The sequence below is a fragment of the Grammomys surdaster genome, unplaced genomic scaffold, assembly GCF_004785775.1.
Source record: "Grammomys surdaster isolate TR1022 unplaced genomic scaffold, NIH_TR_1.0 364, whole genome shotgun sequence".
Lineage (NCBI taxonomy): Eukaryota > Metazoa > Chordata > Mammalia > Rodentia > Muridae > Grammomys > Grammomys surdaster.
In genome coordinates, this window is record NW_021604783.1 from 2,182,168 (window position 1) to 2,207,238 (window position 25,071).

The 25,071-nt window shown below is 47.6% G+C and overlaps 2 protein-coding genes across 5 annotated transcripts in view; both read left to right on the top strand.

The window, feature by feature from the left end:
• The window catches only part of Pik3r6 (phosphoinositide-3-kinase regulatory subunit 6), a 52,064-nt gene extending 38,635 nt beyond the window's left edge, over positions 1-13,429 (top strand). For 3 of the 4 annotated variants that reach the window (XM_028780201.1, XM_028780202.1, XM_028780205.1), the window contains 6 exons: positions 1,835-1,922; positions 2,203-2,273; positions 2,835-2,925; positions 5,809-5,927; positions 12,038-12,150; positions 12,624-13,429. In XM_028780201.1, the coding sequence (XP_028636034.1) occupies positions 1,835-1,922; positions 2,203-2,273; positions 2,835-2,925; positions 5,809-5,927; positions 12,038-12,150; positions 12,624-12,777 (636 nt within the window). In that variant the 3' untranslated portion in view covers positions 12,778-13,429. Of the gene's footprint in view, positions 1-1,834; positions 1,923-2,202; positions 2,274-2,834; positions 2,926-4,712; positions 4,770-5,808; positions 5,928-12,037; positions 12,151-12,623 lie in introns of those variants that run through there. The other variant, XM_028780204.1, reaches the window with a different exon arrangement.
• A 3,647-nt stretch (positions 13,430-17,076) lies between these two features.
• Mfsd6l (major facilitator superfamily domain containing 6 like) lies at positions 17,077-19,170 on the top strand. The gene has a single exon (XM_028780034.1). It carries the CDS (start codon positions 17,220-17,222, stop codon positions 19,008-19,010), a length of 1,791 nt encoding a protein of 596 aa, XP_028635867.1. The 5' UTR covers positions 17,077-17,219; the 3' UTR covers positions 19,011-19,170.
• Positions 19,171-25,071: the final 5,901 nt, after the last annotated feature.

Below are 25,071 nucleotides of genomic sequence, written 5' to 3' on the forward strand. Positions count from 1 at the left end.
TGGGTAGACCGGTTTGTGGAGGCTTTGGTTTCTTCCTTCTCTGCCCTGAGGTTGATTAGCCTTCCAGTGTAGCTTCCTTTCCAGGAGTATCACCATTTCCAGGACAACTTGAGCTACACAGTGAGACTTTGCCTCAAAGAACAAAAAAGATTCACTGAGGAGATGGATTTGATCAGACAGTGTATAAACAGTATCAAGGTTTTAATACACAGATGCCAACAGTCATGTCAATCACATCACATTCCATGTGAGCGTGAACATGAGGGGCTGGAGAGAGACTCAGTGGTTAACAGCACTTGTTCTTTCAGAGAACCCGGGTTAGGTTCCCAGCATCCTCACAACTGTCCATAACTCCAGATCAAGGATGTACATATAATTGAGCAAAACAATCATATATATATATATATATGTATATGTATATATATATATATACATATATATATCAAACCTTTTTCTTATTTCTTATTCTTTTTATTTTATTTATTTATTTTGGTTTTTGAGACAGGGTCTCTTTATGTAGTCTTGGCTGTTCTAGAACTTGCAATATAGAGAAGGCTGGCTTCTTCCGTCTCCCAAGTATTTTTCTTTATTCTGGCTAGCTCTCAAATAAGTAAGACAGAGACTATCAGATATATTTAATAGGCTTTGTGGCACAATAACTAAACAGTTATTAATCTGTTCTAATCCTCTAAACTAATCTGGCCACTTCACAGCCAAAGTCCCCTAGATGCTTACATTTTAGAATTGATCTGTCCCTCTCTGCTCTAAGTGTGTCTCCTGGACCCACTCCTCATGGTGAATTCTCTCTCTCTCTCCCTCTCTTCTTCCCTCCCCTACCCTCCCTGGAAATAGAAAGGCCAGCTCTGTTCTCTCCTCTACTCAGTTATTGGCTGATGAGCTTTTATTGACAAGTCAGAGAATGAATGGGGAGCGATGTTTCCACAACATCGAGACAGAAGATTCTTAGAATAACATTACAATGCAGAGAAGTCACCCTTTGAATAATACAAGGAAGCTCTTTACAAAGTGCACAATAACATTATGCACATAAATCTTTTTTCTTATTCCTTATTTTCTTATTTTTATTTTATTTATTTATTTGGTTTTTTAGTGGGACAGGGCTACTTCATGTAGTCCTGGCTGTCCTGGAACTTGCTATGTAGACCAGGCTGGCCTTGAACTCACAGAGATCTGGCTTTCCTCTGCCTCCCAATGCTGGTATCAAAGGTGTGTGTTACCATGCACAGATTAAAATAAATCTTTAAAATAGAACAAAATGATAAATACAAATTACATATATTTGAGGCTATGACATGCCATTTTATGGTTTGTCCATGTGAAACTCTATGAATTGGGCTGGCTAATGTGCGCATTGCTTCACCCTTACATTTCACGACACAAACACTTACAACCTGCTTACAGCTCTTATTAAAAATATAATGTATTGTTATGAACTGTGGTCACTGTATTGTACAGTTGCTCCTGTGACCTTGCTCCTCCTAAAGAGCTGGGATTTTGTATCTTTTACCAGTATCTGGCAGATAGGTTTGACCAGAATTAATACCTCCTGATTCTTCCTCTCCAGTCTTTTGTTTAGGGAAGGACTCAGATGTAAGTGACAGGCACTTTTTAAATCAGCTTAGGACCAGAGGCATTATTAGCTTACATTGCTGAAAAGGTCGGGACTGGTGTGGTTGTCACTGTGCAGCTCAGAACCTAGCATGGGCAGGTGGGTGGGTGGAGCTCCTTGGCTGTGGGGACAGAAGCTTTCTCTAAACTCTCTCCTTCCCCCTTTCTTTCCTTCCCTCCCTCCCTCCCTTCTCCTTCTCTCTAGATCTTCACCAACTTGAGTCATGATCCTACAGAGGACATTTTCCTCACTGAGCTGAAGGTGAAGATCCAAGACTCCAAGTCCCCCAAAGGTGAGCTTCTGCTCCCCATTTTCCTCATTCAGCTGCCCCTACCCTCACTCTCTTGTCTCACACCAGATGTCGCCCTCGTGGTCACCTTACTGTGTCATGGGACCCTGCTGAATGCCAGGGCCACACTTACCTCTGTCTCAGGGCACTCCCAAACTGAGGGGCAATCTTCCCAGGATGTTGTCTCTCCATCCAGGGACAGCTGCCGTGTCTATCCAGCAGCTATGCCTGGGAGACATGGTGAAGGGGCCCTCACCTTATACCCCCTCTTATCTTCCCTCAGAGGGCTCTTCACCCCGAAGGAGGGGGGCAGCTGAGGGCACAGGAGCTGAGCTGTCCATGTGCTACCAGAAGGTTAGTGTCATTGGCACAGCCAACAAAAACCCAGCAGACACAGTGAATGAAAACCAGCCTCTGGGAGTTGTAGACAGAGCCAAAGGAATCCCCCAGGTTTTCTTGAAGATACCACCAGACTCTTTCAGCCTCCAGAGCAATCTGCAAGGATGATGTAGGGGCGAGGTTGACCTTATGTGTAGACAAGGAGACAATGTGCTCTAAGAAATTAGAGGTTGGGCGGGCATAGTGGTGCATGTCTTTAAGCCTAGCATTTGGGAAGCAGAGGCAGGTGGATCTCTGTGAGCCTGAGGCCAGCTAGGACTATATAGTGAGACTCTGTCTTTAAAACGGAAAGAAAGCTAGTTTCTTTGTTTGGAACCTTCTTCCTTGTGAGCTACCCATCCAGGAGTCTGATTGGGGGTTAGGAATGGCTACGCCTCTGCCCATAAGCCCCTTATTGGTATCAGTACCCAGAGAGAATCTCAGAGTATGGTGGAAGCCTGGGAGAAGTGAGACATGAAGATGCAGGGGAGAGGCAAGCCCTCTGGACCCCCTCTTCAGCTCAATTCTCATCCCCAGGCCCTGCTCAGCCACAGGCCCCGAGAGGTCGCTGTTTCTCTGCGGGCCACCGGGCTGGTCCTAAAGGCCATTCCATCTGGTGACACTGGAGGTGAGGAGCTGGGAATGCAGAGTGAGGAGATGGGAGGGATGAGGAGAAAATCAGGGAGCGGGGAGGAAACTGGGTCGGCTACTAGGAGATTGGGAAGCTAATGTTGGAGGAGTGGCAGCTGGGCGGGGCCGCAGCTGGGCGGGGCCGCAGCTGGGCGGGGCCGCAGCTGGGCGGGGCCGCAGCTGGGCGGGGCCGCAGCTGGGCGGGGCCGCAGCTGGGCGGGGCCGCGACAGACAAGGGTTTGGGGAGGATATCTCACAACTTCCTGCCATCAAAGAGCTCTGGGTGGGAGAAGCTGAAATGCAGCTACCTTGAATAAAGCAAGACCCCGCCCTCAGGTGGTCCACTGAACAAGCCAGGTTGTCCCAGCCTTGGGACTGGCTTCCATAGCTGGAAGGTAGAAGGACCTAGGGATGGGAGCAGAAGGCCTCCCCACTCTGAATTAAGTTCACAGAGCTGGCAGCTTTCTGCTGGGAAGTGTTGGATTTTCCATATTGTTCCAAAATAAAAATAATGAATGAATAAAATGGAGTGACCATTAAAAAAAAATCAGCTTATAGAGACCTAGCACACCATCAATATTAGCTTTCGCAAGGAGCTCCCGGTCCCCTGGAAGGATGAAAGGTAGTGACACAGACTACCAGCACCAAACACATTTTTTCAGGGGCTTAATTTAGCAGCACTTAGGTACAGGACATTTTTTTTTCCTGAGCACATGAACTCTCTGCGACAGATGTTATCAGTATTCCTAACTCCTTCCTGAGGGAAAACAGAAGCAAAGACAATATAACTTCAAGGTCACCTCCTCTGGAGCCTCAGAACCAGCTCTGAACCAAGCACGTTCACTTGACTTTCCTCTCCACCATCCCCCAGTCTCTGAGAACTGCACAATTCCAGTTTAGGCTTCAGGGATGTGACCCACACAGACTTGGGGGAGATCATTTTCTTTTCATTTTGTTTGTTTGCTTGTTTGTTTAATTAATTAATTAATTGATTAATTAATTAAATGTATATGAGCACACTGTCCTTGACACACCAGAAGAGGGCATCAGATCCCATTACAGATGGTTGTGAGCCACCATGTGGTTGCTGGGAATTGAACTCAGGACCTTTGGAAGAGCAGCCAGTGCTCTTAACCACTGAGCCATCTCTCCAGTCCGGGGAGATCATTTTCAAGCATACAAGAAAGTTTACCTAGGCAGAGATCTATCTGCTCACCACTCTCCCTCTCAGTAGGCAGAGCGTACCTGGCACACAGCAGATGCTCAGTGGGTTGGTGTAGTCTCCAGGTCTATAATCCTAGCATTTAGGAGGGTGAGGCAAGAAGATCATGAATTCCAAGCTGGCCCGGCCTACATCATACCTGACATAGACAAACAAGCATTCAAGAAACATTTGCCGTAAGAAAGTCAAACTTCGTATCCACAAACTGGTCTTAAAATCAGTGACTATAATAATATCACAGAGAAAAAGTACCCAGAAGTCTTGTGAAGAAGCCACTCTGTCCTCTCCTCTGTTCAATAACCAGGAATGACCGTCTCTAAAATTCCCTGTGTCATTGCTCACGTCCCATTATGGCCTTTCTCCTTAGACCAAGCTGGTCTCGAACTTGGCATCCCCTTGCCCAGTCTCCTGCATCAGCATTCTTACAGAGAACCTGGCATAAAAGGGAAGAAACTCAAGAAATAATAATAACACTTTCATAAAAGGCCACTTCCAGGCTAGCTGAGCTTTTAGGTGATATATGACACTGTTTCATATTCTAGAAAGACACTCTTTTCTTGTAGATTGTTAGCCTCGTGAAGGAGACTTGGTTCTTCAGTGGTTCATGATCTAGAGGGGACTGCCAAGCAGTGGGCAGATAGAAACAGCAGGGGCAGAGCTGGGTAAGCATAGTTTACACATCCGCTTTGCCGCTTGCTATCTGTATGGCTTTGGGCAAATAACGAGTCACTTTTATACTTTTAAATAGAAAATACAGGTAATAGACACTTGTTTGCTTGCACATACTTAGTAAACTACAATTGTTAGCTCTGCCCATGGGAGCCTGGTGACACACTTGTAACCTGATGGGGGCGCAAGGGGACCAGATCAAAGTCATTCGTGGTTACATAGATTATATGGGACCTTGTGGAAGAGACCAGAACCATCCACCAAAGCACAAAATCCTCTAAGCAGCATCTTTAGTTGGCAGGGAGGGCTTAGGCCTGACAGTGGTCACACAATGGGGACATTTTGATGCAGTGTATACTATTAAGAGACTGATTGGAGTGGGGGCTAGGAGATGGCTTGTTGATAAAATGTTTATCTGGTACATTTAAGGTCCCAGGTTGAATTTCCAATACTACTGAATGCATTTTTAAAAAATTATGCAGGGCAGTGGTGGTGTATACCTTTTGTCCAACATCCAGGAGGCAGGGGCAGGGGTAGGGGCAGGGGCAGGGGCAGGGGCAGGGGCAGGGGCAGGGGCAGGGGCAGGGGCAGGGGCAGGGGCAGGGGCAGGGGCAGGCAGGGGCAGAGACAACAAAACACAAAGAAAGGCAAAGCCCAGTGTGGTGGTGATGCTTTTGATCCCGGCACTCAGGAAGCAAAAATAGGTAAATCTCTGCATTCCAGGGCTACGCCAGACCATTTTCTCAATATGTAACACTGGAGTTTTGGATTAGTGATCACTATGGGTTCAGAAATGTGGTTGATTCTCCAAGGAAGGAGATGGGAAAGGAAGAAAGAACAGAAGCTTGGTTAGGGCCAACATGGAACCCAGAAGTAGAAGCCTCGGGGCAGGGTAAACTGGAAGCAGAATGGGAAGACAGGTGTATGGAGTCTCTTTAGGACCTAGAATCTCCAGCTTCCCACTCACATACCCCCCCCCATTTCATTCAGTTTCAGGGTTCTCCCACTGTACCTCACCAAATGCTGCTTCTGCTACAGACTGCTCCTGTCTGCATGTCAGTGTGATGGAGGTGGTCAAGTCCTCCAATCTGGCAGGAAGGTCGTTCACGGTGAGTTCGTGTGGAGTAGGAAGCGGGGGGGGGGGGGGGGGGGGGGACAGGCAGCTGGTAAGGGAGCCAAGGGGAAGGTACTCAGAGAGGGGGAGCTGATGGTGGCCCTTCACGCCTGCTGTGGGACTTTCCAGTCAATGTGGGAAATGCAAAGGCTCTGCGGTGTAAGGCAGGCACGGAATCCCTGTCTTCCTCCCATCTGTAATCCACTTGAGGACTGACATCCCTGACAGTCACATTCGCGCACACATGTCATCCCAGCCACTGCTCCTCAACCAGACTCCTCCATGGCAGACGGCACCCATGCAGCTCTCTTCTCCTCATTGCTTCTGAACACCCTTTGCCCCTTGGCTTTGCCTTGCTGACATTTAGTGATCAAGGTATGAGACTCACCCATTTTCTTCCTCTCCAAAGTCCTCTTTCAACTTCACTTAACACTTAACCCGACCTCAGAGCCCCGTGATCCCACCTGATCTATGCTCTCACTGACAGGGACTCCTGAGCACCACCCACCAGACAGGCTGGACCCTGATAGCTTCTGGGATAAATCCTGCACCCACACTGATCAGGCCCCAGCAAACTCTTGCTTACCTGGAGACTTGATGTCACTCAGCACCTTTCCTGTTAGTCCTTGGAGTCTCTTTTCCCTTTCTCTACCTTTGATTCCTCTCTCTCTCTCTCTCTCTCTCTCTCTCTCTCTCTCTCTCTCTCTCCCTCCCTCCCTCCCTCCCTCCCTCCCTCCCTCCCTGCTCCTTCTTCTACAAACAGGCTCAGGTCTTCTTTCCATCCTAGAGACAGACAAAAAACTCAGCCATGCTTTCTCTCTGGCTGCCAGATACAGTTCATTTCTCCTACGTCACTCAAGCTTTTAAAAAGATACTTCTAGGAGACTGGAGGGATGGCTGAGTGGTTAAGAGCACTGACTGCTCTTCCAGAGGACCTGAGTTCAAGTCCCAGCAACCACATGGTGGCTCACAGCCATCTGTAATGAGATCTGATGCCCTCTTCTGGTGTATCTGAAGACAGCTACAGTGAACTCATACACATAGAAGTTCGAGGCCCTTATCTAAGACTCCTTTGCCTACAAGATATGGCTTTGAGCTTACCCTTTTGCAGCAAAGTCACTTCCATGTCACAAATCCACTGTCCCTATTCAACCTTTCCATTTCTTTATTGCAAGGTAATATTGTCATCTATATGTGGAAAATAAGTTTACACATAATTTCAGTGCAAGGTTAGGATGATTGGTATGGTAACATTTTTGAGTATAAAATAAATACTTTGGTTTTTCATTATATGTTCTTATATAATTGATAGATACAGTGAATAATTGTCTATAGTGATGTTTTTTGCTCAAAATATGTGAAAATAGGCTGAGAACAGGAGTGCACACTTTTAACCAGAACTGTGGAAGCAGAGGCAGATAGATGTCTGTGCGCTCAAGGCCAACCTGGTCTGCATAGTAAATTCCAGGGCAACCAAAAGAGACCCATTTAATATCTACATATTATATATTATATTAATATATACATAATATATATGAAGGCTTTGTGCATATGTCTTGATGGGATCTTGGTTTTGCCATTAAATATTATTTTATGATGGTTGTATATACCAGCTATACTGATTGGTGAAATGTTTTTGTATGATTCGATGATCTTTCATGATTATAAGCCTGTGGCGAACACACTTAGGGTTAAACCAACACTAAAACTCATGATTATGCTTTTAAAGGCCTTCCCTAGTGAGCTGGCATCCAGACACCAGGACATTTCACCACACTGGTCTACATACCCCAACCCCATTGTCATGTGTGGACACTGGTTTTGGAAGGCAGTCATACACTAGCTGACTTTCATCTTTGTGAATCCGATCATCAAAATTTTGATTGTTTTAATCTGGATTTCTGTCACTCCAAATCAGTGACACTGATTTTTTTTCCCTCACATTTACTGATAGCTGTTTCTTTTTATTTATTTCCTGTGTGTGTTCTCAGCCATACTGAAACCATGGTATCCTGGTTTTATATGATAATACCATCCTTTTGTTTATCACATGTTTTTGAAATATTTCCCCAAATCTGTTCTTTAATTTTTTTTTAACTTTATATTTCGATTTCCTGCCTGGGACTTTTAAAGTGTTCCAGAAATCCCGCCTTTGACCTTTGTTGGGTTATCCGTGTCCCCACAGTTTTTTGTCTACACTTGTGACAGGACACAGGGGCCATGTACCTGGGAGGCCTGCTCTGATGCTCTTCCCTACCCCCACTTCCTGGTGAGCTGGGGTTCTCCACCGTTGTGCTCTCCCTTTAACCCTTGGGACACAGCTATAGGGACACTGCGGCTCAGTAAATGACACGGGGCATGGCCCTCATCTTGATGTTTCCAGCACTCAATGTATCTGGCACACAGCATGTTGCTAGTCACCCAGAGCTTCGAGCATCTCAACCCTGAACCAGTAGCTCACTTTCTCTGAGGCAAGTTAATCTGTGGTAGCTTTAATTGCTCAGAGACACACTCTTGGGTTCAGATCTGCCTTAGCCTGGGACAGTATGGTCTTTAAGCTTGAAGCTGTAAGGTAGGCCTTGTCACCTCAACTGCAGCTTCTCTTTGAGAGTCAGTTCCTCTGCTTAATGACCTCATTAAATAACCTGGTTGGGGGCTTTTGACTCTCTAAGCAAATCAACCCAGCAAGTTCCTGTTTTTTATTTCTTTCTGACTTGCTGAGTGAGATTCCAATAACTGTGTTTCCTCTCCTGGAACCCTGGTAGGTTTCAGTAGATGGTAAACACCAAGCCATGGAGGGGAAGTTCTTGGTGAGCTGGAGAGAAGGTGCTCCCAGCTGGGAACAGCAAAAGCCCTGTGGCTGCCTCAGTGGGCTTGTCTTTGGCTGGGTTGGATGCTTGATTGACAGCAGCAAGGCAAGGACAGAAGAAAGGTAGCTTTGGGAGTGGAACACAACAACACCAACAGGGAACAGAAGCATTGCCTGTCCTCTTGACACCCTTTGCAAAGCCTGCAGCTGGCCCTTGCCACTGGCCTCCATAGCTGCATTATAGGTGAATGCTGTCTTCATAATCCACAGCCCAGGAGATAGAGCATGCTTTGGCATGCAGACCCCTGAGGCAATTGCAACATACAGGTTGTGTGGGAGAAGGCTAGTGGAGTGGATGGCCTCTGGTCATCTACCTCGTGAGTCTGGGTCATGCCAAACACCTGAAGCACCCTGGACGTGGCAGGAGAAAGAACACTGAGTCAGAATCAGTGTGCTGAGCCCTTCACGGGAGGAGCTCAGCAGGCCACAGCCAGATCCTCAGACCTCATTCTCTTCACTTGGGCAACCCCCACTCCTTCCATCCATATTCCTACAGTCAGCTTGGACATAATCTATACACTAAATTACCCTGGCATCCCCTAGGCCCCTCCTTGGGCAAGCTCTCATCCCTCTGTAGCATCTGTGGGTGCTCCTGGAAGGTGACTAGTGACCCCTCAGTGTAGACAACCATCTGGTTAACTGTCAGTTGCTGCCCACTGGGTTCCATGGCCTGCTCACCTGCCCACGACACACTCCTCCCTCATAGCTGAGAGTTCCAAGGAAATCCAAAGTGCTTGAGGTTCTCCTGCACAACCAGGCATCTCCTCTCCCCTCTGGTACTCTCCGTTCTAAGGTCTGCTCCTCTCCATCTAATGGAGGCTTGGGTGTGTCTTTCTTCAATCGGTGCTCACTTGCTCAGATTCACACGAGGGAAAAAAGAGAAGAGAAACGGGGTTTAGGCTAGAAGCCAAAGAGAAAGACTAAACAGTGGGTTTTCTTCTTCATTACTAAGACCGCTGATTATGCTTACACTCACCTGGAAATATTACAATGAACAGGAACAACAAGGATAATAATGCCCACCCAACACTCACACAGCGCTGTGCCCACACACTGTTCTATGCACTCACAGAGATGCACCTGCCCCTGCCTCCTGAGTGCCATCCACTGGAGACTTGTGGACCTACCAAGGGCCATACCCTTAAATAAAACTGACTCTCCATTCCCTGGAAGCCATCTCCTGTTTATAAGCTCCTCAGTGAGGATTTGTCCTAGTTTGCATTCCTATTGCTGATAAAACACTGACCAAAAAACAATCCGGAGAGGAAAGGTTTTATTTGAGCTTCTAGCTTACAGTCCGTCATTGTGGGATGCCAAGGAAGAACTTAAGCGAGAACCTGGAAGGAGGATCTGAAGTAGAGACCATGGAGGAATACTGTTCACTGGCTTGCTCAGCCTGCTTTCTTACATAACCCAGGACCACTTGCCCACAGTAGACTGGGACCTCCCAAATCAACCCCTAATTAAAAAAAAAAAAAAAACAACAAAAAAGCTCCATAGACTTGCCTACAGGCCAGTTGATGGTGATGGAAGCTCTCTCTCTCTCTCTCTCTCTCTCTCTCTCTCTCTCTCTCTCTCTCCTCGAGACAGGGTTTCTCTGTATAGCCCTGGCTGTCCTGGAACTCTCTCTGTAGACCAGGCTGGCCTCAAACTCAGAAATCCGCTTGCCTCTTCCTCCCAAGTGCTGGGATTACAGGCGTGCACCACCACTTCCCAGGCTGGAAGCACTCTCTTAATTGAGATTCTCCTTCTCAAGTTGGTGTCAAGTTGAAAAAGTAACAAGCAGAGGGTTCCCCACCCCTCTCCCTCCATGCTAGAACACTGACTGGCTTGATCATGTGCAGGTCTTGTGCAGGCAACCAAAGCTGCTGACTCCGTGAGTGCACTGGTCCTGTCATGTCCAGACGACACCAGTCAGCTCTAGTTCTCCCCAACATCTGACTTTTACACCTGTTTTGCCCCTTGTGTGATTACTATAAGCATCCATTGTTAAAAAACACTTGGGATAGGGCTGGAGAGATGGATCAGAGGTTAAGAGCACTGACTGTTCTTTCAGAAGTCCTGAGTTCAATTCCCAGCAACCACATGGTGGCTCACAACCATCTGTAATGGGATCTGATGCCCTCTTCCAGTGTGTCTGATGATAGCAACAGTGTACTCATGTGTAAATATAAAATAAATAAAAAGTCTTAAAAAGAAAAAAAAAAAACTTGGGAGAAACTGTCTCAGAGGCTTCCTGACACATTGGGGCTGTCTGTGTACTACCCAAAGCTCCTGTCTGTTGTCGATGTTTTGGTTTACTGGGGACAATTGACTGAAGAGAAGAGAGACTCTGCAGGATGGATTTAGGCTTCTTAGTAGCACAGGATCGGCCTCTCAAGGACTGAGAACTGACAGCTTCCTGGAAGCTCTGTATACTGTTACACAAAGGGCTAAAAATGCAAGTCACTCTCTGGCACACTGGAATGTCTTATCTGATCTAGGGGTTGCCTTGAACTGCCCATAACCTTAGCAATTCTCAGCCCTAGGAGACTTCAAGACTAAGTTAAGCAAAGGCTCTGAGAAGCCTTCAAAAGAACAACACCATAAAATCTCAGACAACAATCACTGACAAAAGGCCACTTCAAAGCTTAGATGCCGTCAGTCCAGATTCATGCCAGATTCAACAGGCTCTGCTAAAATTCTGCTACAGTCTGTGTGGGGGATGAAACTCTGCAAGGCCCTCCTGGAATTCACAAGGTCCAGAGTTCTCTATTCCATAGGAAGGGCCTCTCTGGAAGTCAGTCTTTCTGGAGTCAAAAGGATGTCTAGGAGCTGCTTCCCACTGGCTTAGAGTTTTCCAGATCCTCTGTCTCTGATTGCCCCCAGGTAAAGAACTGTGCATATAATTTGCTGCTGAGAACTGGTGTCACCTGGCAATATGCTTGCCACAGGATGTGCTCGAGATCCACACAGACTCTAACTTGATAACCCGACATGCACTGCCCACAGCATTCTGATTTGTATTCACAATGAAGCAAAGCAGGTCAAGAAAAGAACTGCAGAACCGAAGCAGCATCCAAGTGTGAGGGAAACCCAGAGACAATATATGCAGTCACTGCTCAGTCAGTAGCAGGAAAAGAGCAGAGACCCCTTGGGATATACAGAAGAAACACACCAGATCCCAGGATAGGAAGTGTTGGCAGAGCCAACTGCTGAGCAAAGGTGACATTTACACAAACTCTTCTCTGATGTAGACATCCACAAACACCTTCCGGACATCCAGTATCCAAGTCCAGAGCCAAGACCAGAGGCTGCTCACACTGTGGCTGGACAAGGACAGTCGTCGGACTTTCAGGGATGTGGTCAGGTGAGTGGGGCTTTCTACTCCTAGGACTCTGCCCCCCAAAGGGAAACTCTGAACGCCCACAGTCTCCTGCTCTTGGCCCAGGTTACTTATCAGAGTCAGATCTGTGGCCAGCAGGTTTTAGGCCACTGCCCTGTGACTTGAGGCTAGTACTAAATGTTCCCAGGACTCCTCCAGGCACACACACCCTGCACTGACCTTTCATCACAGGCTCCCCTTTGGGGACATCTGTATCCCTATTTTGTGACTTTTGCAGGTTTTCCCCAGGGAGGTAGACACAAAGACACAGTGGCCTAGATCCGAGCATCTCCCCCACTAACAGGGAACCTTGGTGCACAATGACCTCCTTCTCTGATTTGTCCCCTGTCTTCTTTGTAACTCCCCCTCTGTTCCCTACAACAGTTGGTCTTCCTTTTAAATGTGCTGGGCAAATCTGGTCCCCGATTACCTTCTAAGCTGCTTTTCCCCCACTGCAGATTTGAAGTTGGTCCCTGCCCAGAGCCATGTTCACGGGCCCAGAAATCCAAGATGTCAGCGCTCAATTCACATAGGCAGGAGACAGAAAAGAATATGGCCAAGCCCAATTCTCTTCTGATGCCCATCAACACATTCTCTGGCATCATCCAGTGAGCCTGCCAGGCCAGTGGGAGATCTGGATCCAGGGCAGCAGACCCAAGAAGGAGGAAACACTACCTACCCATCCACAATGTTCACACTGACAGCCCTACTGGGCAGCTATGCTTGGACCAGGAGCCAGAGAATGCCTGGGAATTAAAAGAGCCTGTATTGTAATGAATAAATGTGATAAGGAAGGACCCAGCCCAAGACTGCCAGATTGCTGGACAAAGCTGGAATGAGATGAGCTGATGCACATTCAGTCCAGCTTCTTCCAGAAACATCTTTCTCATGATGATGTTCATTTCCCATTTCTCATGCACTTCATCATCCACTCCAGCTCTCTAGGGAGTCCTGAGAACTGGTGTCAGATAGCTGCAGGTATAGCTGGTGGTATAACACAGCGGTAGAGCACTTGCCTAGTATGTGGGAGGCCTTGGTTTGACCCCAGTATACAAAGGGGGGTCAGAGCTGATGGGTTCAATATTTGTACAGAATCCTGTGGCTGAGGAAGAAACAGGAAGTAGGTCGTGAACACTGTTCCTACTTCCTTTTGAGTCCGTACCATCCTTTCCAGCTCTCAGACCACGGCTCACCTGTGCCGAGGCGGGTGGGTCGGTCTGTAGAGAAGACAGTGAGAGTCTCAATAAAAACACACTAAAGTGTTTCTGCTTCTGTGCATGTGCACTCGCACACGTGTGTGTGTGTGTGTGTGTGTGTGTGTGTGACATTATATGTATGTAGATCAGAGGAAAATTTGTGGAAATTTCTTGTTTCCTTCCACAGTGTGGTTCCTGGGAAACAAAACTAAGGTTGTTGGCTTGGCAGCAAGCACCTTTCCCCACTCATCCATGGCCACAGCCCTATGTGTACTGCACAAGAAGTCTGGAGACAGGACTTAATCTAACCAAATGGGTTCACTCAGGCTGGGCAACAGTTCTGTTCCATATTCATTGCTGAGGTCTGTTCCCCTACCCTTTCCTCTCCTTGTTTTTCTTAACTTAAGGACTCTCTCAAACAGAGGCAGGAACACAGGGTAGCTTCAGGAAAGTCAGAGCTTAAAGAATAAGAAAAATTGACATTTCAAGTAAAAAAAAAATTTGCACACTGTCTTAATTAGTTTTACTGCTGTGAGCAGACACCATGACCAAGGCAAGTCTTATAGAGACAATATTTAATTGGGACTGGCTTACAGGTTCCGAGGTTCAGTCCATTATCATCAAGGTGGAAGTATGGCAGCATCCAGGCAGACATGGTGCAGGAGGAGCTGAGAGTTCTATATCTTCCTCTGAAGGCCTCTAGGAGGAGACTGGCTTGCAGGCAGTTAGGATGAGGGTCTTAAAGCCCCTGCCCATAGTGGCACACTTCCCCAACAAGACCACACTTCCAAATAGTGCCAGTCCCTGGGGCAAGCATATACAAACCACCACACACATCAATGACAAAGCCATAGCAGTGTTCTTGGACCCATGATCCACGGCCTCATGACTGTAGGCTGGGGGAGAAATAAAAAAAGTCCAAAGGGGTTAGACTTGAGCCCCTTCCTGTCAACTAGATGGAGTCCCTGGGCTGGTGGGATCCTGTGAAGCAGAGAATCCATATTAGCTACTTTACTGTTGCTGTGCTAAAATGTCATGACCAAAGAGCAACTGTAGAAAGAGTTCATTTTGGCTCAGGGTTCCAGTGGGATGAGAGTCCACTGTGTCACGAAGGAATGGCAGCAAGCAGTGGGCAGGCGTGGCGGCAGGAAGGGCGTGGCGGCAGGAAGGGCGTGGCGGCAGGAAGGGCGTGGCGGCAGGAAGGGCGTGGCGGCAGGAAGGGCGTGGCGGCAGGAAGGGCGTGGCGGCAGGAAGCTGAGAGCTCACATCTTTGAACACAAGCATGAAGCAGCGAGAACAAGCAGAGAGGCAGCTTTAAACTCTCAAAGCCCTGGCCAGATGCACACACCTTTAATCCCAGCACTCCAGAGGCAGAGGCAGTTGGATCTCTGTGAGTTCCATGCCAACTTGGTCCACAGAGCGAGTTTCAGGACAGCCAGAGCTACACAGAGAAACCCTGTCTCAAAATAAACAAACAAATAAATAAAATAAACTCTCAAAGCCTGACCCCAGTGACATATTTCTTCCAGTAAAACCTGCTAACTGTCCCACCACCACCACTAAATAGTGTCACCAACTGGGGACCAGGTCTTCAAATATCTGAGTGTACAGGCAACATTTTCATTCAAGTCAATATAGAATCAAGGGGTTGGGGGAGGAGGGAGAAAGGGAGGGAGAGAGGGAGGGAGAGAGGGAGGGAGAGAGGGAGAGAAGAAGGGAGGGGAGGGAGGGAGAGTAGCAGTGGCACGTTATCTCTGACCTCATTATCCTAGGAACAGGGGAAAGTCCCATGACCCATTCTTAAAGCCAAGGATGACGTAAGTAGGGCTCGGGGTTAGTTCAATATACACACCCAAAGGCAGTCTAGGCTTACAGAAAGTCTCTGCTCCCCCATAGGCATGGAAAGAAGGGAATGTTTTCTCAGGCAGCCAGAAGCAGACAAGCCCAAAGGGTCTCAAAGAGAAAAGAGTGCAGCTGTAGGAAGAAGCAAGTTGGAGGAAGGCTGCTGAAAGAGGCGCAGGCTGGAGGCACGGCTGGGCGGGCAGTGTTCAGTGATTTGAAACTGGTTATGACCACAACCTCACTGAGTTTGACCTAGGATTTTCTGGGTTTTTGTTTTTCATTTGTTTGGGTTTTTGGGGTTTGTTTTTGTTGTTGTTGTTTTGTTTGTTTGTTTGATTGATTTTTTGCACTGAGGTGATATGAACTGCTTCAGACCAGTTTGAACATTCACAGTCACACAAGCTTTTGTTTTGGGCTCTGTGTGTGTGTGTGTGTGTGTGTGTGTGTGTGTGTGTTTAGTGGTTGATATCTTTGAGACAGGATCTCACATAGCTAAGGCTGGTCTTGAACTCCTGATTCTCCTGCTTCTACCTCCAAATGTGGGATTATACGACTAAGACTTCACATCCATTAATCATTTGAGTTTTTGTTTTCTTTTTGCTCAGTTTTGTAAACAAGATCTCACCTAGCTGAGGCTGACAGTGAACTCCTGATCCTCCTGCCTCCATCCCTCAACTGTTGGACTCAGGCATGCGTCACCATACCACACTAGCAACTCTTAGTTTTTAAATTTTAATTTAATAACGTTTTAATCCTTAGGTTTTAAATCATCAGTAACAGTCTGTCAGTCACATGGTTAGAGAAAGTTCTGAGGGTCTTAGCTTTTGGCCTGTAGTTTTTTTTTAAAGATTTATTTATTTATTTATTTATTTATCATATATGAGTACACTATTACTTCCTTCAGACACACCAGAAGAGGGCATCGGTTCTCATTACAGATGGTTGTGAGCCACCATGTAGTTGCTAGGAATTGAACTCAGGACCTCTGTAAGAGCAGTCAGTGCTCTTAACCTCTGAGCCATCTCTCCAGGCCTGGCCTGCAATTTTTAAGTGTCTGTAGTCACTTCCTCTACCGAGGGCTCTTTGGTTCAAAGCCAGCTAAGAACTTCTGGAGTGCACTCCCAAATAGGGCAGGCAACAGCATTCTATTGACTGTAGATGAAATTTTCCATTGTGTGCATTCTGTCTGGGGCTGTGAGGTGCTACCAGGATTGGAAATATATATGTATATGTGTATATATATATATATACACATATACATATACGTGTGTGTGTGTGTGTGTGTGTGTGTGTGTGTATTCAAGGTCACATCTCTAAGGTCTGGGAGCCAAAATATCTGCCTTTCTGGGAGTTCTAGTGCTGATGGAAAAAAGCAATAAGGTAAACAGAAGATTATAGACAAAAGTTCACTTGATAATAGCAAACAGGGGAGGGGAAGTGTGAGTCCTGATAATGGCCAGTCAGTGAGTCCTGGTGCTGGCCAGACAGGATTGGGATTTCACTTACAATCAACAAGATCAACTCTGTGGCGATGGGCCTACGAATACAGACCTGAAGAAGAGGGATGTGTGAGGACAAAGGATGTACTGATGTTGTTCACTTTATTCCTCTCTTCCCGGAAACATCCCCATCCTGACCATGACAGTTTCTCATGCCTGAGGCAGTCCAGGGGCCCAACAGGACCTTTGGCCAGAACGCGCCCAGCAAACCACAAGGTGTCATCCATTAGGTGGCGCAGGTGAGGCGCAGGTGCAACAGGTGCGGCAGGTACAGCCAACAGGTGCGCGGGCTCCGCCCCCGCCGCGTCTCTCTTGGGGCGGGGTCACTTCCGGGAGAGTGGCCGGACGTGGGGGGCAAGTAGCCGTTGGCTAGGTGACAGGAGGCGACGCAATCCAGCTTGCTCGGAACCCTGAGGCAGCGATCCTCCCTCCCCGGGATATGGAGCCCCACGCGCCTCGCGCGCCCGCGATCTAACTCAGTCCTGTGCCCTTCCGGGTCTGACGGAATCCCATAGCCATGAGTCCCAACCCGCAGTGGGATGTCCCCAGGGCACTACGGGTGGCCAGGCTCTTCCACTTGGTGTGCGGGGTCCGGGATGCCTGTGTGACTCCGTTCCTGACCCTCTACCTGAGGCAACTGGGTGTGGCCGCGCCCTGGGTGGGCATCCTCATGGGAACCAAGCACCTGATCGCTGCCTGCTGGACTCCCTTCTGTGCCTTCCTGGCCAAACGCTACCAGAAAAGGAGAATGTTTCTGACAGGCTCATTGCTGGGCTCCGCAGGTGCCAGCCTCCTGATGGTTCTTGTCCCACCGGTGAACAGAAATCTGATCAACCACTTTTGTAATGGAAGCAGTAGAGTGGCCACCACTGTCCTACCGCTGGGGGTCACACAAACTGTGACCATGATCCCTGCCCAGGGATCAGTCCCAAACCACTGGGCAGGAGCTCCCAGCCTCCCAGGAAGGAGGCACACCAGAGCCCTGGACACTTCTGGCTTTCCAAATGGATCTGGTAAAACTCAAGAAGGAACGTTTAGCAGTCTGCAGACCTATTTGGTGGGCTCTGTTGAAGGAGCCAGGACCACTACACAAGTTCTCCATCTTATCACTTCTGGGTTGAGAGATAATTCCCAGAAAGGGACTTTAGAGGTGGACAATGCTACCCTGAGTCTATTTCCTGGAAGTGCAACCCTTGGAGGTCCAGTCAATTTGTCAAAGGCCCAGGGAGACACCCAGATCCATCATCACCTCTCGAAAAGGCCACAGTGGACCTTCATCCTCTCCTTGGGGTTTGTGGTATTCTGGGAACTGCTGGCAGCCCCTCTGGAGCAGGTGGCAGACGACAGTCTTTATGAATACCTGGATTTCGTAGACGCCACTGACCGGAACAGAGACCTGTGGGTGTGGAGATTGTTGGGTATATCAGCAGGTGTGTGTGGCATCGCAGCCTTGGTGGGGCATCTGGAATGCTTCCTCGTGGCCAATGGTCCTCAGGGTGTGATTTATTTCTACAGCTACTCACTGGTCAGTACCCTGGCCTTAGCGGTGAGCACTGCTTTTCCTGTTCCCGTAGTCCAGCAGCAGGCGCCCAGCAACAAAACCATCAAAGCCCTGTCCCTCATAAGAGGTGACTCCCGCCTCATCCTCCTAGCCTTCACTGTCTTTTGGATAGGAGCCACTGCCAGTACTGTGCAGAACTTCCTGTTCTGGCACATGAAGGACCATGGCAGTAGCGAGCTGGTAATGGGCTTCTCAGTGGCTATCGGCTTGCTAGGAGAAATTCTGTTTCACCCGTTCAGAACTTCGTTGCTAAGGCAACTGTCTAGGGTGGGTGTGCTGGGACTGGGCCTGGGCTGCCTGGCCCTGCAGATGCTGTACTACGCTTTCATCTGGAGTTGGTGGTCTGTCCTCCCTGTTCAGATCCTGAGCGCCATCAGCAGTGGGGCTCTGTGGTGGGCTGTGGGAGCCTCCATAGAGGACCTGGCCTCCTCTGGGATGGAGAGGTCTCTGAGCACCATGTTCCGAGGTCACTTTTATGGGAGTGGCTGCAGCCTAGGCAGCTTTGTCGGGGGCTTTGTAGTACGGCACTTCAGCATAGCTGTGCTCTACCAAGCCTGTTGTGTGATCTTGTTGCTTTGTCTGGCCTTGTTCCTGTCCATCCAGCCCAGACTGCCCCAAGAGCAGAGGATCAACTACTCAAAGCTGCTAGCTTTGGAAGGGAGTGACTACAGTGACTCTGAGCAGGGGTCAGAAGGGGACTGGCTTGTGAAGGCCATGAGGGAGGAACACTCGGACTGGAAGGGCTGAGAGGTGAGAATTCGCTGGTGAAGGACACACTCACAGAGGCCAGGACTCATGCCCTGAACTGCAGGGAACCTTAAGGGAAAGAAGCCATGTCTATGCCAAAGGCACAACAGAATCTGCTCGATGCATGATTTTATTTTGTAGTAAAAGGAGATTTTTTTTTTTACTTTTTTACTTTTTATGTGTTAGTATACATATGTGTTCATGTGTTTTTGTGGGTGTATATGCCTGCTCTGTGTGTGTGTGTGTGTGTGTGTGTGTGTACAGGCCCTAAGTCGTTCTTAGGAACACCACCCACCTCTTTTGAAACAGAATCTCTCATTGACCCGGAGTTCACTGTTTAGACAAGACTGGCTGGTTAGCAAGCCCCAAGATTCTCCTCCTGCTGCATCTGCCTCCCACCGCTGGGCTTACACACACACACACACACACACACACACACACACACACTACCACCACCACCACCATGCCTTCCATTTTCATGCCTTTTGGAGATCAGACTCGGGTTCTTCTGTTTGCAAAGGCTGCTTTACCAACTGAGTAATCTTCCCAGCCCAAGACCTTTTTAAATTTTACTTTATGTTATTGCTATGCAAACTGTTTAGAATATGGGAGAAAGAACACATTTGCTTTTGTGTTTGCTGATTTTGACCTGGGAGGCTTGCAAGGGCTTTCAGTGTAGGACTCTGGAGCAACTGAGCCCAGCAATGGAGCAATGACAGAAGAGGGGACATTAAACTGGTTGTGCATGGAAGGAAACCAGACCCGCAGGATGAAGTGGGCAGAAAGGAAGTTGATCTAGATGGGTTATGAGCCTTCCTGGAGGTAGGGGAGACACTAGATTAATCCTATAAAAAGCTGTGCTGGAGGCAGGTAAGGATGACACCCAACACTGAACACCACAAGTTTCTTAAAGGTGTGGCCACGAGGAAAAGGACACCAAGAATCCCATATTCCTGCCTGCACGAGCACATTGAGATTTTAATACCTACCTTGATTAGGAAGTAGCATTACTGAACCTGTTCTGACTCTTCCAAACCTGTGTTCCAAAAGCAAGTTTTTGTATGTTTGTTTGTTGTTTTCTGAGACAGGGTCTCTCTACATAGCTCTGGCTGTCCTGAAGCTCACTATGTAGACCAGGCTGGCCTCCAACTCACAGAGATCCACCTGCCTCCCGTGTACTGGGATTAAAGTTGTGAACTACCAGGCCCGCAGTTTTTTTACATCCCAATTCTTCTGCCTTATAATGAAAACAATAGAAACTGGACAGATGGCTGGGTGGTTAAGAGCACTGGATACTCTCCTAGAGGACCTGAATTTGATTTCCAACATCCACACGTGGGATCACAACCATCTGTAACTCCAGTTCAGGGGATCTGATGCCCTCTTCTGGCCTCTGCAGGGACAGCATGCTTGTAGCACACAAACATGCCAAAACAAAAACAACAAAAATACACATACCTTTTTGCCCTTTTCCCTCAGTACTTTCTGTGAAGCCTTATGGTACAGATAACTAACACAAAATCACCTCTGCATCAACAGACTCATTTGTCTCACATCAGCTATTGGGAGGAAGGCTACCCAGAGCTGATTGGTGCTCAATGATGGCAGACAGCCTATAATCCTGTCCCCTTAGGGCCCTGTCACACTCAGCTGCACCCATGTCTGTAATCACAAGAAGACAGCTGCCTCATCGCCAGGCCCCTCATCTGCTTTCCAGCTGTAAAAAGTGGGGATAATAAGACAATGAGAGAAACAGAACCAAGGAGGCCCAAGGCCTTCCCTGTGGGCCTTAGCTGACTTCTGTATAAACTGTGTCACATAGCCAGCTCAACTGTAAGGGAATCTGGGAAGCTGGATGTTTTATTGTTATTTATTATTATGTGTGCGTGATTGCAGGCACACATGTTTTGCCACAGAACATTGGCAGATGTCAAAGGACAGCTTTTTTTTTTTTTTAGATTCATTTGTTAACTATCAGTACCCTATCTGTATGTACACCTGACTGCCAGAAGAGGGCATCAGATCCCATTACAGATGGTTGTGAGCCACCGTGCGGTTGCCGAGAATTGAACTCAGGACCTCTGGAAGAGCAGCCTGTGCTCTTAACCACTGAGCCATCTCTCCAGCCCAAAAAAGGCAGCCTTCAAGATCAATTCTCTCTTTCACCATAGATTCTGGGGCTTGAACTTGGGTCCTCAGGCTCTGCAGCAACTGCTTTGACTGCTCACCCATCTCCTTAGCCAGCCTGGTAGCTGAGTCCTAGCAGAGTGGCGTCCCAGACAAATTCTGGGTTGTAGGAGGAAGAAGATAGGGTGGGGACAGTACCATAGAGTCGGATCATCTTCTGCAGGCACCCAGACTGCAGCCATTCTGAAGTCTCTGCTCTATTCACCTGAGCAAGCCAGCTTCCCCATAGAAATGATTTCAGCCATTTGAGCCCCCATGAGACATGCATGCAGGCAAAACAGTCACATACATAAAATTTAAGTGTTGAAAAAAATCTTCCATTTTACAACCAAGAAAACAAAATCTTAGGAAAATCCCAGGTCGGGTCCCAGGCCAACTGCCCATCCATCTCCCTATCCCAATTTTTGGGACATTTTTCTTCTGTGCCAGAACCTCCTAAGATTAACTGTCCTTCCAAGTCTGAGAGTATATAGAAAAAGATGGACTCCCAGGAGTCATCAGGGCCTCCTAGGTGGGAACTAGAATTCTCTGTGTCTACCCCAATCTCCAAATGGTTCTGATATGGTTAACTGAGCCCTTGTCCATTTGGTTCCTCTTTCCGTGCCTATCTGTCTCACCAAATGCTTTCCTGCTGACTACAGGCCAAACACGGTATCTGCACTAGTCCAGTCATCTTTACTCTTGAGATGTATTCACCACTAGCATCTACAGTTTACAGGTGACAAAGCTGATGTGTCATATACTTGAGGTCCCGTAGCTAGCAGGTGGCAGGATCAGGGTTCAGCTCCAGTCTGGTGGCTCCAGGACCTGAGCCTTCTTTTTGCCTTTGAAGGTTAATTTTATTATCATTATTATTATTATTATTATTATTATTATTATTATTATGAGCTGAATGGGAAAAGGGGGAAACGTTGGCCTTCCCTTGTCCTACAAATAAACAAAAGCATAAACTTTCTCAAATGTTGTGTGAATGCTCCTATGGAGATGAACAGACATCTATGTGTTCACCCAGACAGGGTACCACGAGAAACTACAGAAACGGTTCTACTCAAGTCTAGCTTGATGAACTGTGGAGTTCATTAGGGTTACTTAAAGGATTGTGAGCAACTTACAAGCAGCTATACTGGTTAAGAGACTCTCCTACAGCATTCTCTAACAGCCTCTGTGTTCTTGTTCTTAAGGAGAGGCCTTGTGACCCCTTCCCCACTAGCAGCTATCAACTGGCGATGTATCTTCCACAATCCTGAGATATATAAATAGGTTCAGGTGTGTGAAAGCAATCATAGCTGCTGAGAGCTCAAGAAGGCAATGGTTAGGGCTGGAACGATGGCTCAGTGGCTAAGAGCACCAGATTCAATTCCCAGCACCCACATGGCAGCTCACAACTGTCTGTAACTCCAGTTCCAGGGGATCTGACACCCTCACATCAATGCACATAAAATAAAGTTAAATAAATCATTTTTAAAAAGAAAGAAGGCGAGGGCCATGTCCTGTCCAGAGGCCAACACCCTTCTCATTCACAACACTTGGAGGTTTAGCATGACCGTCTAAAAACAAACCAAAAAGAAAAAGAAAAAAAGGGGAAAAAAAGGAAGAGCATTTATTATGGATTTCATATTTTCATATTTCTCTGCTTGGAGTTCTCTCCCATGGAATACTAATATTTCTTCTTTCAACATTTATTACCAAAAACAGGATGGGGAGAGGCTAGGCAGGAAAAGCAGATATGCTGGGTGCTAAAACTGGATGCTGTACACTGTGCAGGGATCGGTGCCAGCATTCATGGATTGCCACTTGCTGGGGGAAACTGGTCCTTTTCTAAAGAGTAATAGGAAGTACTCTGATGTCCAAACCTTGGTTTTAGTCCTCCTCTCTTGCTCTGATGTTTCTCGGTGCTGGTAAGGTCATGGCTGTGATTTTTAAGTGGTTATTACTTCTTTAGGTCACCCAGCTGGCAGTGAAGGTGATCTGAGGTCACTCAGCCCTCTTGCTGGGGGCCAGGGCAGGGTTTTCAGTTGGTTCCTCACCTGCTTTAATCTCTTTATAGTCTTGTGAAAAAGCATTTGGCTACATGGATAGTCGTGGGGATGCTGGTATTTGCAGCCAGCAGATGGCTGATTTTGGACCATCTGCTACTGGTTCTCCATCTCCCTCCCTCCCGTCTCCAACAGCAGGCACAAGTCATGACAGAGGAGGTCTCCTGGGGTGCCTAGAGTGGCAGGTTTGATTCTGGACCCGAAGCTGTGTTTCTCTCTCCAGTCTTACCAGCATTACAGGGAGGTCCATGGTGTCTGCAAAGTAACCTTTGCAGAACCTCAGTGGAGTGATTCCTTTCCATGGGGACTCCATCTGGGCCAGTGACAAAGGCTTCCCTACCTTTCTTCATCAGTGGCACCAAAGTCACAGTGTTTTCATTTCCTACATGGTGCAGAATGCAAGCTTTTCTTTGGGTGATTCTTGATAGCAGTCTGAAATGCCAATATGTCTTTTGTGTCATTTTCTGCCCACCTTTCGCTCAGGTGTCACTCACCCACTGCACTCTCTGCCTCCTTTGCTGGCCCCTGACACCTGGGTAGCCATTTGTCACAGTTAGCACCCCTGATCGGCAGCATGGCCACCAGCTCACCCACTGAATCCATGCTTGCTTCACACTTGAGAAAGGATCTCTCGTTGAACCGGAAGTGCATCTATTTTGCCCAGTGGTAGACATTGGCCAGTTAGCCCCAGAATCCACCTGTCTCTGCCTCCCCAGTGCTGGGATTAAGGAACACACTGCGACTGCCATGCCCTGCCTTCTAATGTAGGTGCTGGAAATCCAAACATAGGTTCTTTCACTTGAATACGGCAAACATCTTATTGAACCATCATACAACAAAACAGGGCCTCACTGTGCCACACTGGATGGTCTGGAACTCATCTGCCTCCATCTCCCCTGTGCTGGGATTAAAGGTGTGCACCACCGTGTCCACCATCTATATTTTTTTAATGTCCCCTAATGTTTATTTACCATTCCAATGACTCTATTCCAGAGATGTGACCCCGTGGAGAGCTGGTTTGCGTATGAGTGGGCTTATGGTTCCCTGTAATCATCTGAAGTCAACAGTCTCTTCCCTAAAATATGCACATCATGTTTTCCATGTTCATCACATTCCATGGACTAAAAAACATACAGTGCCTAATCCCCAAACAGCAGCAAACTATTGACTGGCCTCAGATGAATAAAACAGATTTACATGCATGAGATAGATTTTTTTTCCCCTGCCAAATATTTTACCCATTGCTCACATTTTAAAATCTTCTCATTTTTCCTCCCTTTATTCTGGAGTCTGTCACTTTGCTTTCATAGAGCTCTCCAAGAGCTCTTGATTCTGTTGCTGCCCCTGGTTGACCCTTTGGCTTTTGCCTTCTGGCCAGGTGAAGCAGAAACTGGCTGCAGTACAGAGTGTGGGGCTGGAGGTGTTCCAAGACTCATGGAAACACTGTGGTCAAACTGGTCCAGGGCCATGCTCTTTGGTTTGGATAGAGAGAGCATGGGAACTAAGCTGACTGACTGTAAGAGTAACACCCATGGGACCGGTCTGCCCTCCCCCCACCACACACACACGTGATGGAGCTGATGACGCCACTCTATTTGTGTGGCCAGGGAAGCTTGGAGGTGGCCATGTTGCTACCATAGCAAAACCTGACTGGGAATCAAGCTGAAAGCTTAGAAGGGAGGGGCAGACGAAGAAGTGATAGATGGACAAGATGAGACAGAACAAGTTCAACATCTAAGCAGTGGATATTTCAAGAAGTATGGGACAGGGCGGGATGCTTGAGTGCCAGCGTGTTCAGAAAGAAGAAGAAGAAGAAGAAGAAGAAGAAGAAGAAGAAG

Bases quoted from the DNA above. Each gene is read 5' to 3' on its own strand.
- Mfsd6l (XM_028780034.1), top strand. From the start codon at position 17,220: ATGAGTCCCAACCCGCAGTGGGATGTCCCCAGGGCACTACGGGTGGCC.